This window comes from Euleptes europaea, chromosome 9, assembly GCF_029931775.1.
Source record: "Euleptes europaea isolate rEulEur1 chromosome 9, rEulEur1.hap1, whole genome shotgun sequence".
In the NCBI taxonomy this organism is placed as follows: Eukaryota; Metazoa; Chordata; class Lepidosauria; order Squamata; family Sphaerodactylidae; genus Euleptes; species Euleptes europaea.
Window position 1 is genome coordinate 60,636,149 of NC_079320.1, and position 17,672 is coordinate 60,653,820.

A 17,672-nucleotide genomic window follows, 5' to 3' on the forward strand; every position below is an offset into this window, starting at 1 on the left:
CTGAAGCCCATCTTCCATGTGCACTGTGGTCGTGCTCCTAATTGGGTACCACAGGAATTGAGGACAGCCCATAATTTGTGATTGACACAGGATGGGGACCCCAGACACAACTTCTGTAATGTGTGAAGAGGCTCAACACATGCAAGGCTTTTTATCAGGACCATGTGTACACTTCTCCATCCTTCCCAGTTACTTAGTAACCGTAGTTGGCAATTAGGTTTGCCCACTGACAACAAAGACTGCTACCATATATGGAACTAGAAATGCCTGATGTTCAAGATGGATTCAGAAAAGGAAGAGGCACTAGAGATCATGTTGCAAATGTATGTTGGTTACTGGAGCGTATGAGAGAATTTAAGAAGAAAATCAGCTTGAGTATCATAGATTGCAGCAAAGCTTTTGACTGTGTGGATCATGAAAAGCTATGGCTGGCTTTAAAGGAAATGAGTGTACCATCTGATTGTTTTGATGTGCAGCCTATACTCTGAGCAAGAAGCTACTGTTAGGACAGAATATGGAGAAACAGAAGAATGGTTTCCAATTGGCAAAGGTGTCAGACAAGGATATATTTTATCTCCCTATCTCTTCAATCTATATGCAGATCATATAAGGAAAGCTGGATTAGATTTAGATGAAAGTAGAGTGAAAATTGGAGGGAGGAACATTAACTATTTGAGATATGCCAATGATACTACATTACTGGCAGAAAATAGCGAAGACTTGAAACGACTACTGCTGAAAGTTAAAGCAGAAAGTGCCAAAGCAGGACTACAGCTGAACATCAAGAAGACAAAAGTAATGAAAAATGGCTGCTGTGATGGACGTGGATGCTCCGAGTGAGGCTAATAGTAGTGCCAGTGTAAGGTTCGCAAGAAGCGTTTTGAAGTGAAGAAGTGGAATGCAGTAGCTCTCTGGGCTTGGGACATTGTGGTTGACAATTGTGCCAGAAACCACATTATGGATCTGTGTATAGAATGTCAAGCTAACCAAGCATCGGCTACCTCTGAAGAATGCACTGTTGCATGGGGCATTTGTAATCATGCTTTCCACTTTCATTGCATCTCTCGCTGGCTTAAGACTCGGCAGGTGTGCCCATTAGACAATCAAGAATGGGAGTGCCAGAAGTATGGACATTAGTAAGGAAGAGAAGATCGCCAAGTTCTAATGTTCTTGCATCAGTTGAGGTTTTGCCTGCAAGAGGGGTCATTCTTGGGAATCCTCCATGTGCTGTTATACATTTGTCTTGTCTCTTTCACACTAATACAGACATTGTGTATGTATAGTAATTAAAAAAAAGGCTGGTTGTCCTAGAAAAAAAAGAAGACAAAAGTAATGACTATAGGAAAATTACTCAACTTTAAGGTTGACAATGAGGAAATTGAAATTATTCAAGACTTTCTATTCCTTGGTTGCATTATCAATCAAAAGGGAGACTGCAACCAAGAAATCATAAGGAGACTGAGACTGGTATGGGCATCCGTGAAGGAGCTAGAAAAGATTCTTAAGTGTAAGGATTTGTCAATGGCAACCAAGACCAAGTTAATTCATGCAGTGTATTTCTCATTACTATATATGAGTGTGAATTGTGAGTTTGGACAATGAAGAAAGCTGACAGGAAGAAAGATTTTTTTGAAATGTGGTGTTGGAAGAGAGTTTTACGGATACTGTGCACCACCAAAAAGACAAATCAGTGGGTTCGAGATCAAATTAAGCCTGAACTATCCCTAGAAGCTAAAGTGACTAAACTGAGGCTATTGTAACTTGGGTCATATTATGAGAAGACAAGAATCACTAGAAAAGACAATAATGCTAGGAAAAGTTGAAGGCAGGAGGAAAAGAGGAAGACTCAACATGAGGTGGATTGACTCTATAATGGAAGTCACAACCGTCAGTTTGCAAGACCTGAGCAAGGCTGTTAACGATAGGACGTTTTGGAGGACATTGATGCATAAGGTTGCCGTGAGTCGGAAGTGACTTGACGCCACTTAACAGATACACAAGGGTTACTTTATTTAGGTATTTATATCCCACTTTACTCTCCATTGGGGACCTGAAGTGGCTTACATCATTGTTTTCTCCTTTATTTTATCTTCCTAACAACCCTGTGAAGTAGGTTAGGCTGAGAGAGAGAGATTAGCCCAAGGCCACATAGCAAGATTCCAAGGCAGAGTATAGAATCACACCTGATATTCCTAAACCCTAGTCCCAACACTCTGACCACTTGGAAAATGGCATGAAGAGGGAGTAGGTGCCCATGACCCCTGCCAAGGTAATCTGCCAGAAAGCTTAGCCACCTTCTCTCCAACTTCCCCCCCTTTCCTTCATGCTAACCAAAGGGATAGGAGAGAGACCAAAATAACTTGTTCACTATAGTCTTGATCCGTGTTACTCCTTTCTTACATAGGAGGCTCAGTTATTCCCTGCTATCCTTTTCTAGAAAGATTAGAAGGGAAATGTCAGGGTGATCCAGGGGGATGAGCCAAGAGGTTCCAGTGATAGGAGGGACCCTCTTACGGCAGCAGTGTTTTTTTATTTGTCTTCTCATCTGTAGGGAGTACAGTAATGAAGGGATAGATTAGAATATGCCTGTGTGTGTAGATAGGAAAAGTTGAAGGCAACAGGAAAAGAGGAAGACCCAATATGAGATGGATTGACCCTATAAAAGAAGTCACAACTCTCAGTTTGCAAGACCTGAGCAAGGCTGTTAACGCTCTTCCCTGAGCCTGGCCTTGGCTGAGGAGGGCAGTTTATCAGATTAGGATCAGATTGTATCCTCAGGGGGTCTGGAGCCCATGGCTGCAAATTGCTGACCCCACACTTAGATTTGCTCTGTAGGGGTTTTTTCCCCCAAAAGTAGATGCTAATTTTAAATATTTACCTTTTTTTTATAGGAAAATGAAGACACGTTTTATTTGCTGCTCATATTTGCCTTTCATCCTTTTATCATTCTGCATCCAGTGTGGATTAGCTGGGAGTGCTTGTAAAATCAAAAAGGGGAAGGCAGATTGTAGCCACTTGAAGTTAAAAGAAATTCCTTCTGATCTTCCAGCGAACATTACCACCTTGGATGTTTCTCATAACCAGTTAAGAACATTGCCACCTGCAAACCTTACAAAGTACAATCAGCTTGTCTTCTTGGATGCCGGATTCAACACCATCTCTAAAATGCAGCCAGAACTATGCCAAAATTTGCCTTTGTTAAAAGGTCTGAACCTTCAGCGCAATCAATTGCATACCCTTTCTGACAATGTTTTTACTGACTGTACCAATCTGAGAGAGCTTAATTTGGGATTCAACATAATAGCAATTAAAAAGGATCCTTTCAAGACACTAAAGGTAAGGTGTGGTTTTCACCTGAGAGTGGATGATATTAATATCCCCATGGTTATCCAGACTGTCAGTAGCTTTCCAGGCTCTTGAGTAGAGGTTGTTTTCATTTGTGGCTGAAACCACCCAGTTGTGGAACAGTTCACTTGTGGTACAGACTTTGTCCATATCAGGGGTCCCCAACCTTGTTGAGGTTGTAGTCGCTTTCAGAATTTTGAGGGAAAGTAGTGGGTTCCCCTATAAAATCTTTGCCACAGGGGAAAGGCAATTGCAAAATGCAAAGGCTCTATGCCATGCTGCTCTTGAAGATTGTCCAGAAGCTACAGTTGGTGCAGACTTCTGCAGCCAGAATGTTGACTGGACTAGGTTGTAGGGACCATATCATGCCAGTCATCTACAATGGCTCCCAATTTGCTTCTGGGCTCAATTGAGGATACTGGAATTGACCTTTAAAGCTTATATAGCTTGAGGCCAGCCTATCTGAAGGACTACCTTCTTCCATATAAACCTACCTGACCACTCAGGTGACCTTCAGAGGCTGAGAAAGGGCCTTCTTAGTCATAGTGCCAAACTTTGGAACTCCCTCCCCAGGGAGGGTCATCTGTTGCACTCTATCATTGTCTTCCCCAGCAGGTGAAGACTTTTTTGTTTTGTTTGGAATAACTGTTGGCTCTCCTCCCAGGCTGTGTTATTTGTGCTTATATGCTTTTATTGAATTGTTTAAACTTTAAATGCTGGTTTATTGTCTTACATTTTTTAAAGTTGAAGTGTTTTACTAGTTTGATGTTCGTTACCTTGGGGACCATATTTGGGTGGAAAGGCAATGTGGAAATGTTTTTAATGAAAATGAATAAATAATAAATGCTGGATGGTTCTTTGGAATATCCAAGCCAATCATCTTCCTACGCCCTGCAGATGCAAAGGTCTCTTACAGCGCATTCCTGAGATCTAAGGGCGAAAACCCTTAGGAGGTCAGGAAGGTGCCACGGCAGCATCTGCCCCCCCCCCCCACTGGCATCCGTGCAACTAACACAGACGTTAGTGGCCTGAACGCTGGCAGGAAGGCCCGGATGCCAGTCGCAGGGCGCTGCCATGGCAGCACCACCCCGGGACACCGATGGGGCCTTCCGGCGGCGTCCAAACGCCGTCAAAGGCTGCGCCGGCATCCCAGGAGGCATTCCCGGGGTGTTCCGGCGCCGGGCTGGGGGAGGAGCCACCTTTACTTTTGCTGAGATATGCCACCTTTTAGGTAGCGTATCTCCCGTGCAACCCTATGAGGGTTGCACAGATTTTTAACTTCTGTTGTAGCTAGTGTCATATTCTGTTGTTGCTAATGTTTCAAAGGTATGGAATTTATTGCTAAACTTGTGTTTCATTTTTCTCCTCAGAATCTGAAATCATTGGATATTTCTCATAATGCTCTACCTTCTACAAAATTAGGATCCCAGCAACAGTTAGAGAGCCTTCAGGAGCTTGTAATGTCTGAGAATAAAATAGTTGAGTTAAAGAAAGAAGACTTTCTTTTTCTTAGCAACTCTTCATTAAAAATACTGGACTTGTCATCAAATCCCCTAACTGAGGTAAAAAACTAAATAGCTGGGTTGTGGTCTTGAGAATAAAGAATAATCATAATGGGGACTTCTTGAGTTATTTTAAATTTGTCTAATAGTCTGTTGCTAATTTAACATCTTGTAGTCAACATATTAATACAGCTAGAGCCTTTGTCTATATGATTGGTAGTATAAAAATACTTGATGAACAAGTGTAATTTTTCATAAATGGATAGTATTACAAAGTTCTCAAAGAGGTGGGACATAGAGTTCATGGGAGATTTCAGTTACCCAGATATCTGTTGGAAGTCTAATTCTGCTCAAAATGAAAGGTCAAATAAATGCCTGACTCATTTTCTAGAAGATGGAGGAGGAAACAAGGGGATCTGCTATCTTGAATTTGATTGTCACCAAGAGGAAAGAACTGGTTGATGAGTGAAAGTAGTGGGCACCCTGGGTAGTAGTGACCATGTAATGTTTGAATTTAAGATATTGGTATAGGGAAAAGCAATATATAGTCGGACATATAGGTTGGACTTTAGAAAAGCTAATTTTAACAAACTTTAAATTATTCTGGGTAGAATCCCATGGTCAGAAATACTTAAGGAGAAGAGAGTTCGAGAGGTGTGGGAGTTTCTTAAAAGCGAGATATTGAAGGCACAATCACAAACAATTCCAATGAGAAGGAAAAGTGGGAGGAGCCTAAAGAAGCCAGGGTGGCTCCATAAACAACTTTCTAAAGATCTGAGAATTAAAATTTAGGAAATGAAGATGAATATAAACAAAGAATATAAACAAAAATATAAACGTATAACCAAAGATGAATGTAAACAAATAACCAGTGCTTGTAGGGAGAGCGTTAGAAAAACTAAAGCTCAGAATGAGCTTAGGCTAACAAGAGATGCTAATCACAACAAAAAAGGGGTTCTTTCGTCATGTTCTGAGCAAGAAAAAGAAGAAGTAGGCCCATTGCATGGAGAAGAAAGTGAATTTTTGACAGGTGATGAAGAGAGGAGTAGAACTGCTCAATTCCTACTTTGCTTCAGTCTTCTCTTGCAAGGGAAACAGTGCTCAAGCTGGCAAAAAGACATGATGAGGGAAGGGAGTTGCAGCCCAGAGGATAGGCATAGGGGTAGTACATAAACACTTAGTTTATTTAAATGAGATTAAGCCCTTAGGGCAAGATGAATTGGATCCAAGGCAGTAAAGGAACTTGTGGATGTAATTCACAGCCTCTCTCCATTATTTTTGAGAATTCTTGGAGAACATGTGAGGTGCCAGAAGATTAGAGGCAGGCAAATGTTGTCCCCATCTTCAAGAAGGGGAAAAAGGAGGATCCAGGTAACCCATCAGCTTGATGTCTATGCTTGGAAAGGTTTTAGAACAAATCATCAAACAGTCAGTTCTTGAGCATTTAGAAAGGATAGCTGTGATTACTAAGAGCTAGCACAGGTTCCACAAGAACAAGTCATGCCACACTAACCTTATTTCCTTTTTTGAGAGAATTACTACCTTGTTAGATCAGGGAAATGCTGTGGACATAGTATATCTTGACTTTAGGAAGGATTTTGATAAGGTTCCACATGATTTTTTTTTTTTGACAAGTTGGTAAAATGTTGTTTAGATCCTATTACTGTTAGGTGGATCTGTAACTGGTTGACCAATTGCACCCAGAGAGTGCTTGTTAATGGTTCCTCACCCTCTTGGAAAGGAGTGTCAAGTGCAGTGCCTCAGGGATCTGACCTGGGCCCTGTGTTGTTCAACTTCTTTATAAATGACATGGATGAAGGCAAAGAAGGGATGCTCATTAAATATGCAGATGACACTAATTTGTAAGGGGTAGCGAATACAGTAGAAGACCGAGTCAAGATACAGGATGATCTTGACCGGCTGAAAAACTGGGCTAAGTAACAAAATGAATTTCAACAGAGGTAAATGTAAAGTTCTATGTTTAGGTAGGAAAAATCAAATGTGTATTTATAGAATGAGGGAGACTTGTCTTGGCAGTAGTACATATGAAAAGAATCTGGGAGTCTTACAATACAATTCTGTGGAGAGTTACGCCAGTCTAAACCCACTACACTGAATGAGTCAACAGCGTGCTGCGGTAACTAAAAAGGCAAATGCATTTTTGGGCTGCATCAACAGAAGTATAGTGTCCAGATCACATGAAGTGATATCACTTTTCTCTGGTTAGACCTCGATGGGAGTATTATGTTCAGTTTTGGGGCACCAATTTAACAAGGCTGTTGACAAGCTGGAAAATGGTGAGAGGTCTGGAGACCAAGTCCTAGGAAAGGTTGAAGGAGCTGGGTATGTTTAGCCCGGAGAGGAGATGACTGAGAGGTGATACAATAGCCATCTTCAAGTATTTGAAGGGCTGTCTCATAGAGGATGGAACAGAGTTGTTTTCATTGCCCCAAAAAGTCAGACCAGAACCAGTGGGTTGAAATTAAATCAAAAGAGTTTCCGGCTAACCATTAGGAAGAACTTCCTGACAGTTAGAGCGGTTCCTCAGTGGAACAGGCTTCCTTGGGAGGTGGTGGGTTCTCCTTTTTTGGAGGTTTCTAAGCAGAGGCTAGAAGGCCATCTGACAGCAATGCTGATTCTGTGAACTTAGGAAGATCATGAGAGGGAGGGGAGGAAAGGCTGAGTCAGTGCTCGGCTCTTTTTTTTTTGTATAAATTTTATTAGGTTTTATACTATAAATTTTCCATTGCAATAAACAACATCTATAACAATATAAAATTTCAATTCTAACTTGAAGTTGTTATGATTCCATAACATATAGTAATAAAAAAAGAAAATGGAAAATCTGTGACTTCCCCCTCACCTCCATCTGCCTCTTAATAAAAAGTTCATCCCGTCGTAGTTAATCTAATCTTGATGCTCTATCAATATCATTTAACAAAAAGAAAACCATAATCTGTTAGTAAATATAATCATACTTATTCATTATAAAAAAGACAAAGAAATCCTCTGGATCAGATTAGAAAATATTCTTCCATTTTTCCCAATTTTAACTCATATTCACAATAATGCATCCACGCCTCCCATTCCCCCAAAAACCGAGCCTCACTTTCTTCATTTAAAATAGCTGTGAGTTTTGCCATTTCTGCCACTTCAAACATTTTAACAATCCAGTCTTTTTTCTCGGGAATTTCGATCCCTTTCCATTTCGCTGCATAAAGCAGTCTCGCAGCTGTTGTGGCATAAATCAAAAAGGTTCTTTGTGTTAATAAGTCGTCTGGAATCATACTCAATAACATCATTTCTGGTGTTTTGGGTATATATTTTTGTAATATTAGTCTCAATTCATTGTAGATCATGTCCCAAAAGTCTTTAGCTTTATCACAGGTCCACCACATATGATAAAAGGAACCGATTTCTTTGTTACATTTCCAACAGATAGGGGACATTGTTTTGTAAATCTTTGCAATCTTCTTAGGTGTTAAATACCATCTATACATCATTTTATAAATGTTTTCTCGCACTGACTGTGCTTTTATTCCTTTTAGGTCTTTAGACCATAGTCGTTCCCATTTATTTAAGGCAATATCATGTCCCACATTTTGAGCCCAATCGATCATAGTTGGTTTGATCGTGTCCTGCTCACAATATAATGTTAAAAGGAGATTATACATTTTAGAAATCAGTTTTGTATTATTATCTAATAGAATCCTTTGAAAAGAAGATTTTTCTTTAGAAAATCCTTTTTTGACATCTTGTACAAAAACTGATTTAATTTGATAGTATTGGAGCCATTGTAAATCGTCCTTAAGAAGTTGAAAGTCTTTTAGTGAGCATTTCTTTCCATCCCATTTAATTAGATCTTGATAGGTGATAAATTTGTCTGGTCTAAGTGGGCGCAATGTTAACATTTCTTGAGGCGATATCCACATTGGTGTTTCTGGTTCCAAAATATGTTTATATCTCATCCAAATACGGAATAAAGAGGACCTGATTATATGATTACGGAATGTTGCTTGTAATTTAATTTTATCATACCACAAGTAGCCATGCCATCCGCTTAAGTTATTATAACCTTCCAAGTCTAGCAAACGTGTATTTGACAAATCCATCCAGTCTTTTATCCATACTAAAGCTACCGCTTCAGCGTAAAGTTGAAGGTTAGGTAGTGCTAAACCTCCTCTAGTTTTTAGATCCACTAAATATTTATAAGCAGTCCTTGGTTTTTTCCCTTGCCAGATGAAATTTGAAATGTCTTTCCTCCAGGTATCAAAGTATTTAGTGTGTGATATTATTGGCAAATTTTGGAATAAAAAGAGCATCCTTGGTAGAACATTCATTTGAATCGTTGAAATACGTCCCATTAATGACAATTTTTTATTTGACCATATAATCATATCAGTTTTAATCTTACCCCATAGCTTGAGGTAATTGTTAATTATCAGATCTTTATTCTTTGCAGTAATCCAGATTCCCAGGTATTTAACTTTGTTGGCTTTCTCCCAACCAGTATATGATATAAATTCCTGTTGCTGTATTTCCGGTAAATTTTTAAATATTATCTTTGTTTTTTCTTGATTCACTTTAAAGCCTGATATTTTCCCAAAGTCGTCCAAAGTCTCCCGAAGTATGTTCATTGACTGTGTTGGATTCTCCAAAATTAACAGGCGGTCATCCGCGAATGCTCTCAACTTGAATTCATGTTTTTTAATTCTTAATCCGCGGATGTCCTCCATACTTCTTAGTTTCACACATAGCGGTTCCAACACCAACAAAAATAAAAGTGGAGACAGGGGACATCCCTGTCTAGTTCCTTTCGTGATTTGGCAATTATCTGACATTGATTCATTAACCAAAATTTTCGCCTGTTGGGAGGTATAGATAGCCGATATACCTTTCTGAAAACGATCTCCAAAATTCAATTTATCCAAAATCTGTTTTAAAAAATTCCAAGAGACCATATCAAAGGCTTTTTCTGCATCTAAAAATACAAAGGCCGCAGTTTGTTGGATGTTCTGATCATAATATTCCAATGAGTCTAATAAAATTCTTACATTGTCTTTTATTTGCCTACCTGGTATAAAGCCTGCTTGGTCTTCGTGTATAAGATCCTTAATAAATTGTTTTATCCTACATGCCAAAACCGAAGCAAAAATTTTGTAATCCACATTTAACAGCGATATAGGTCTATAATTAAATGTTTTTTCTGGATCCCTTCCTTCTTTAGGTATCAATGATATAAATGCATGTGACCAAGTCTCCGGGGATATTCCCTCGTCCAAAATTGCATTATAGAGTAAACCAAAAAAGCCAACTAGATTGTCACTGAATATTCTATAAAATAGTGCAGTAATTCCATCTGGTCCAGGTGTTTTATCCGTTTTTTGTCTCAGTATTGCTTCTTGTATTTCTTCTCTTGTAACTGGAGCTTCAATACATTCTCTCTGGGTCGTTGATAAAGCTTTCATCTGTATTGAATTTAAGAATTTATCTATTTTCTGCTTTGGAGTATTTTCTTTCTGATATAACTTGGAATAAAATGAAACAAATTCTTTTTGAATTTCTGAAGTTGAATAGACTGGTCCTTTAACAGTTTGGATTTTTGTTATAATCTTCTTTTGAAATGAATCCTTCAACTGTGTTGCTAAAAAATTTTCCTGGTTTATTTGCATATTCAAAATATTTTTGTTTAGCAAGTTTCAAATTTTTATTCATTTCCTCCATTATTGCCAAATTTAATTGGTGTTTAGATGCAGAAATCTTTATTTGAATTTCTCTTTTCTCCTCTTCCTGTGTTACCATTACCAATTTCTGCTCCAAATTTTGTAAATTCCAAAGTATATTGTTTGTAAATTGTAATTGAGTCTTCTTCCAAGCCGAATGTTTCTGTATCATAAAACCTCTCAAAACAGCTTTAAATGCATCCCAAACTGTATTCAGAGAAGTTTCCCCATTAAGATTTATTTCAAAGAAGTCTTTCATTAAAGCCTGTAATTCCTTTTGTATCTTATTGTCTTTTAGAAGTTTATCATTCATTCGCCATCTAAATGCTTGTTTATTGTTCCAATCAAAAGTAACAGGATTGTGATCAGAAAAAGTTCTAGGTAAGATATGGATTTTGCGTAGCTGAGTGAAGATTGATTTACTGGCCCATATCATATCAATTCTGGAGTGTGAATCATGTCTCGCTGAATAAAAGGTGTATTCTTTAGCCGTTGTGTTCATTGTTCTCCAAATGTCTTGTAATTCTAATTCTGAAGCCATGGTGAAGAAAGTTTTAGGTAAGCATCCGTCATTGACGTCTTTTGCTTTTGATTTTTTGTCCAAAGATGGGAGAATAATTCCATTGAAGTCGCCCATCAATAAAATTTGATCTTTTGCGTGTTGGGCTATCAAATCGTGTAGTTTTTCATAGAAGGATTTTTTCCCTTCATTGGGTGCATAAATTCCAACCACTATTGTCCTTTGTCCCAATATTTTAGTTCTGATAATTACAATTCTTCCTTCATTATCTTTATATACTAATTCTGGGCAAAGACTGGGGTGGGCATAAATTACCACTCCCTTTGTTTTAGTTTTAGCTGAGGCGATAAATGCTTGTCCAAGCACCTGTTTCTCCAAGTATTTTTTATGCTTTGAAGCTATATGAGTCTCTTGTAGACAAATTAGGGAGTATTTATATTTCTGTAAATATTTGAAAATTCTAGCCCTTTTAGTTTTCTCATTCAGTCCATTTACATTCCAAGAAATTGCTTTTGCCATGGTGTAGTATTTTTTAGCAAAATAGAAAGTCTATAATTTGGTACCTCCTTCTGCACCCTGTGCCTCTTCTTCTTCCTCTTCTTCTTCCTCCTTCTCCCCAGGTAATTCTTTGAGGTCCATTTTATATTTTCTCAGAAATTTCCCCACATCTGCTTGAGATAGAATTGTCGTTTTCACTTCCTTGTAGGTGAAAGCCAAACCTTGTGGCATGATCCAACGGTATTTGATACCATTAGCTTTCAATGTAGACACAAAGTCTTTGTAATTATTCCTCTGTGAGAGTAGATGCCTTGGAATATCCTTCAGTAATAAAAGAGAGGAATCTCCTGCTGACACTGGATTTTCATAGTGAATCTTCATAATCTTGTCTTTAACTCTGGTGCTCGGCTCTTGTGGCTCTTTCTTACATGCCCAGGGTAATACCAATTGCCACTTTGGGGTCAGGAAGGAATTTTCCTCCAGGCCAGATTGGCCAAGAATCATGGAGGTTTTTTTGCCTTCCTCTGTGCATAGAGCAGGGGTCACTCGGAGGGGGGGGAGAGTTCTGAATTCCCTGTGCTGTGCAAGGGGTGGAACTACAGGTCCGTTCCAGCTCTGTGTTTCTGTGTATAGGTATAGGGTTATATGGGATATGCATAACAAATGCATGGATTTTCACAAGTTTAATGAAAGCCAGTGTTTTAATAATGGAGATTCCACTATATTGACATTTGAAGTGGATGCATCTCAATAAGGCTTACATTATATGTAATTATTATTATTTTTCTTGCTGAAGTACTGTTTGCATATGACTCTGACAAGGATCACTACCTAAAAAGTAGTCCCAGTACCTTTAATTGTGTTTATTTGAAAGCTACTTATAAGCATGGATCAAACTAAACATGAGGTAGGAGACCCACTCACAGATCTATAGCTTCCTAGGTGGGATGAGGTCTTAGGAAAATGAAATTTTCCCTCAGATTGTTTCTATAATACCACCTTTTAAGAAATCTGATTTAGCTAGTGATAGCGTAATTTCTAAACAAGCCTTTGGACAGCCTTCATATCTCATTCCATTCTTGGGTTCTTCATTCGGAAGAGTGGTAAAGCACGTTTTGCATGCAGAAGATGCCACATTCAGCAACAGCATCACCAGTCAAAAAAGCACCTCCGGTAGCAGGTCTAAGAAAGACCTGGGAACCATTGCCCTGTCATTCTAGATGCACCAATAGTTTGAGTCAGTTTAAGGAAACTTTGTATGTTTACATATTTATGTATTTTTTATCTTTCCAGTTTCACCCAGGCTGTTTCCATGCTATTGGAGATATATTTGGTCTTAACTTGAACAAAGTTCGCCTGGGGCCTAGTGGAACAGAGAAACTTTGTTTAGAATTATCCAAAACAAGCATCCAGAATCTCTCACTGAGCCAAGTGCAACTTTTACATATTTCCAACATGACCTTCAATGGACTGCAAACAACCAATCTCACGATTTTAGACCTATCTAATAATTATTTGTCAGTGATTGAAAATGGTTCTTTTGTCTGGTTCAAAAATCTACAGACTTTAAATCTAGAGAACAATAAGATTGCACATCTTTTTTCTCGTTCCTTGGATGGATTGAATAATGTGAATTATCTGAATATGAGGAACTCCACTAACAAAAAAATTGATGATTTCGCTTTTCAGTCACTAAAAAATTTAGAGTGTCTTATTATGGATGATAATACATTTCCAGAGATTACTCCTAAAACATTTACAGGTTTAGAAAATTTGAAAAACTTGAGTTTAAGCAAGTGCGTTATCACCTTGGGAACAATAAAAAGAACAATAACAAACAGAACATTTTCATCTCTTGCTGATTCTCCTTTGAAGTATCTTAATCTAACAAGAATTAAAATCACGAACATCCAACCTGGGGCTTTCTCTTGGCTGGGAGAATTAAAAACTCTGGATTTAGAAGTAAATCAAATTAGCCAGGAGCTCACAGGCCAGGAATTTCAAGGTCTTAACAGTATTGAGACTATCTATCTTTCTTACAACAATCTCCTGACTTTGAGAAGCGATTCGTTTGTTTTTGTTCCAGGCCTTAGAAAGCTGAGGCTTAGGAAGGTAGGTTGCAGCAACCTTGACATCTCTCCCTCGCCATTCCACATATTAAAGAATTTGACAATCCTGGATCTTGGCAACAACAATATTGCTAACATGAGAGAGGATCTGTTTGATGGACTCCACCAACTTGAAATTTTGGATATGCAGCATAATAATCTGGCTCGGCTCTGGAAGCATGCCAACCCAGGTGGTCCTGTTCTCTTCTTAAAAGGCCTTCAGAACCTGCGCCTGCTTGATTTAGAATCCAATGGCTTTGATGAGCTTCCCAAAAAAGTTTTCCATGGTTTATCTAATTTAAGAAGCTTGAATTTGGGGTCCAATAATCTGAACTTGCTTCCTGGGTTAGTCTTTAATGACTTGGCATCTCTGACTTACCTGTTTCTCCAGAGGAACCTCATTACAGCTGTTGAAGAAGAAGTATTTGGTACAGTTTTTGCAAACCTGAAAGAACTAGACATGGGGTCCAATCCTTTTGACTGTACTTGTGAGAGTATAGCCTGGTTTGTTAACTGGCTCAACAAGAACAAAACGTATATCCCAGGTTTAAAGCAATATCTATGTAATACCCCGCCTAAATATCATAGTACTGTGGTGGCACATTTTGATACCTCGCCATGTGATAATGCCCCTTTCAAATTGCTCTACATTGTGAGCACTACCGTCACATTGCTCCTCATTTTTGTGGTACTCCTCATCCACTTTCTAGGGTGGCGAATAAAATTTCTCTGGAGTGTGTCTGTAAATAGAGTGCTAGGATTTAGAGAAATAGACAGATCACAGCAACAGTTTGATTATGATGCCTACATCATCCACGCCAAGAGGGACATGAATTGGGTGTTCAAGAACTTTATACCTCTAGAACGCAAAGAAAACAATGAACACACCATTCGGTTTTGTTTAGAGGAACGAGACTTTGAAGTTGGAATATCTGAATTTGAAGCCATTGTCGATAGTATCAGCAGGAGCAGGAAAACAATATTTATCGTCACCAACCATCTTTTAAAAGATCCCTGGTGCAAAAGGTATGAGAACAATTTATCGAACTGGGTTTCTGTTTGTGTTTTGTGGGGCATGTACACACAGTCCATTCCTAAGGGTGTGTGTGTGTTATGATAATGGCTGGGAGCGGTGCTGTCATGCCGCCTCCTCAGAGGCTTCCTGGCTGCCGAAAATAAATTTAACTTCTTTTAAAAAGGAAAAAAAAAAAAGGAAAATGCCCCCATAGACTTCCACAGGGCTACGTCACCCAAAAAAGTGTTGTAGCTACGCTGCTGTGAGAAGGGGCATTCCTGGGATGAAAGGGGTTAGGAAGCTGCCTAAAGGCAGCTCGGCCCCCAGGAATGCCTCCCAGGCCCCACACAGGGATTTGTGCCACTGGAATGCTGCCAGGAGGCAGCACCTGCTCCCGAGCCCTGCAATGTGGTGTCCTGGCGCCATCGTGGATGCCACCCGTGAAGGCATGTAAGTGGCCCTTATCAAGGTTTAATTGGGCACTTCTGCCAGCGTGGGGTCACGCTGGCTCCTAAGGAGCTTTGGCTCTTCCCCTTCAGGACTGCACGGTTAAACTAGTTACAAACCTACAAAACTAGTTACTTTCTGGTTTCCCAGCCATGGAACCCTGGGAATTGGAGTGTTAGGTAGCTACTGCGCATAACGAATTTTCAAACCCTCACAACACAACGTTGCATTTCCCACGGTTCTCTAAGGCAAGCCAATTCAGTTATAGAGTGCAAAAGTAGCGGTTTAAAATTGTGCTAATATGTAACATAGTGAAATTCTAAACAGAGTTACACATTACTGTCTTAACAAAGAGAACAAGTTATATTGGTAATAGAGTAACTAATCCAAAGTTATAAGAACTATCATTATTAAAAACAGAACTCTGATATCATTCAGTTCAGTAGGTTGTGATCCAGTGCATGTTGTATATAGCAGGTTCTGATTATTTATTTACTTAGAAATATTTATGCTTCCTTTCCAGGATATCTGCCCACAGCACCTTACAAAATAAAACTCAACACACCTATTTGAAACCCGGTTGATTTCTATGAAATGTACTTCAACATGTGCTTAGAGCAAGTGCCTGTGTTTATGAGCCAGGGTGGTTAAAAATTATCCATTAAGAACATTTCCCCCCACTTGTGTTCTTAAATACCTCTTATCAAATAACTGGATTGAGGATGAAATATGAATTTAATAGAAACAAGGATTTCAAAATCTACTCTCGTAATTTCTTCAAGCTGAATCCATGACTCCCTTCTCCATTATACATGTTGAATTATAACTTATATTTCTATGTAAATTGTGGTTTAAACAGCTTTGACCCAATATGTCCTACTGTGAGCAGGAACAAGTAATGATTATATTGTACTGTGCCAACCATGACTCCAAATGGTCCATGGGTTGACCAGATTTGTATTGTTAGAACTATCCTTGCAAGGTCAGTTAAAAACTGTTAAATTATTTGATTTATTTATGCATTTCTATTCTTAAGTCTGAGATTGAATTTTTAATATTTCACTACACAGTAATCAATAAAACTGAAAATAAAATTCTAACAATGTAATAGATTATAATTACAACAACCTCAGCCCCATTTTATGTACCTCATCTTTCAAGAGTACATAAAATTGTTCAATTAAAAGCTAATCAAATAAAAAAGTCTCTGCTGACCTCCTCTGTATGAGAATTCCAGATGGTCAGCACCACAGTTGAAAACACTTGGTGGAAAGATGGAGCTCTCACAGCTCATTCCTGACCTCAAAGGACGAAAGTCCTTTGGAGGCCAAAAATGGGCTGTGCCGGCGTAAGTAGCAGGTGGCTGTGCCACTTACCCCATCTGGGTTGCCACAGATGTCGGCAGGGGGACCTAGATGCTGGTCTCCTGTAGCGCTGCCCAGGGATGCCGGCTGGGCCTTCTGCAAAGCCCCACACAGCGTCCTGGGCGTGGTCCTGGGGTGTGCCGGGGCAGAGCTGCCAGCAGACAGCTTCCTGTCCCCCTTTGGCCTGGTACACCGATGGGGAGAACGGCGTTGCTGTGCCAGCTTTTTTGCTGGCACAGCCTTGCTGTTCTCAGTGGGGCAAAATGCCCTATTTAAAAAATAAAAAGCCAACAAAAGGCTTTTTAAAGCCTTTTGGTGGCCATGGAACTGCTTTGGAGGTGCCGTGGCGGCGCCTTAGCCACGTTGTCCCTGGTTGCCGAAGGCTCAGGAATGGACTGTCAGAAGGCCATGTTGGCTGGACCTTAATTGATGGGCAAGCTTACATAGAGCCAGCCCTATAAATGGAATTTTACAGAGTATTGTAAGCAGCAAGGACAGGACCTTATTACTAATATTTGTTACTTTGTCACCTCTTCACAAAACACTGCCCAGGATGTCTCATATAAAAACATCATTCAATCAGCAGTCAATCATCTGGGGATTTAACACAATTTTTTTAGAGTCCTCTTTATAAAAGCAGGTGAAACACTGAATGTACTAAAGTAATTTCACTCCTTTTGTTTATAGGTTCAAGGTACATCATGCCATACAGCAAGCTATTGAACAAAGTCGAGACTCCATCATACTGATTTTTCGACATGACATTCCCGATTATAAACTGAACAGCGCTCTTTATTTACGAAGAGCCATGTTCAAATCTCGCTGCATCTTGGAGTGGCCAGCACAGAAAGAACGAATCAATGCATTTTACCAGCAGCTAAAATCAGCTCTTAAATCTAACAGTCGGATACAGTGAAATTTTTAAAGGGTTGGGTTTTTTTAAGGGTTGTGTTAAAATATTTTGTATTTTTCATTTAACAGTCAAAATGCTATCCCAAAGATATGATTTGATTACAGAGAAAAATTACAACTATCTCCCAGGAATTTTCTTATGGTGCCACCAAACATGAAAAATAGTGAATGGCATAACTCACTCTGGGCCAAAATGGATATGAAACAGAAGGCCCTTCTCGAAATAGGATCCAAGTAC

The 17,672-nt window shown here is 39.2% G+C and overlaps 1 protein-coding gene and 1 pseudogene across 1 annotated transcript; both read left to right on the forward strand.

Annotated features, from left to right (window-relative positions):
- The first annotated feature begins 805 nt into the window (after positions 1 to 805).
- Positions 806 to 1,181, forward strand: LOC130482682 (RING-box protein 1-like; annotated as a pseudogene).
- Positions 1,182 to 2,895: 1,714 nt separating this feature from the next.
- On the forward strand, positions 2,896 to 17,441 carry TLR3 (toll like receptor 3). The gene is made up of 4 exons (XM_056855497.1): positions 2,896 to 3,336; positions 4,716 to 4,907; positions 12,882 to 14,722; positions 17,210 to 17,441. Exons 1-4 carry the CDS (start codon positions 2,896 to 2,898, stop codon positions 17,436 to 17,438), a joined length of 2,703 nt encoding a protein of 900 aa, XP_056711475.1. The 3' UTR covers positions 17,439 to 17,441.
- The last annotated feature ends 231 nt before the right edge of the window (positions 17,442 to 17,672 follow it).

Bases quoted from the DNA above. Each gene is read 5' to 3' on its own strand.
- TLR3 (XM_056855497.1), top strand. From the start codon at position 2,896: ATGAAGACACGTTTTATTTGCTGCTCATATTTGCCTTTCATCCTTTTA. The intron at 4,908-12,881 runs GTAAAAAACTAA...TTATCTTTCCAG, and splicing joins CATCAAATCCCCTAACTGAG to TTTCACCCAGGCTGTTTCCA. The intron at 14,723-17,209 runs GTATGAGAACAA...TTTTGTTTATAG, and splicing joins AAAGATCCCTGGTGCAAAAG to GTTCAAGGTACATCATGCCA.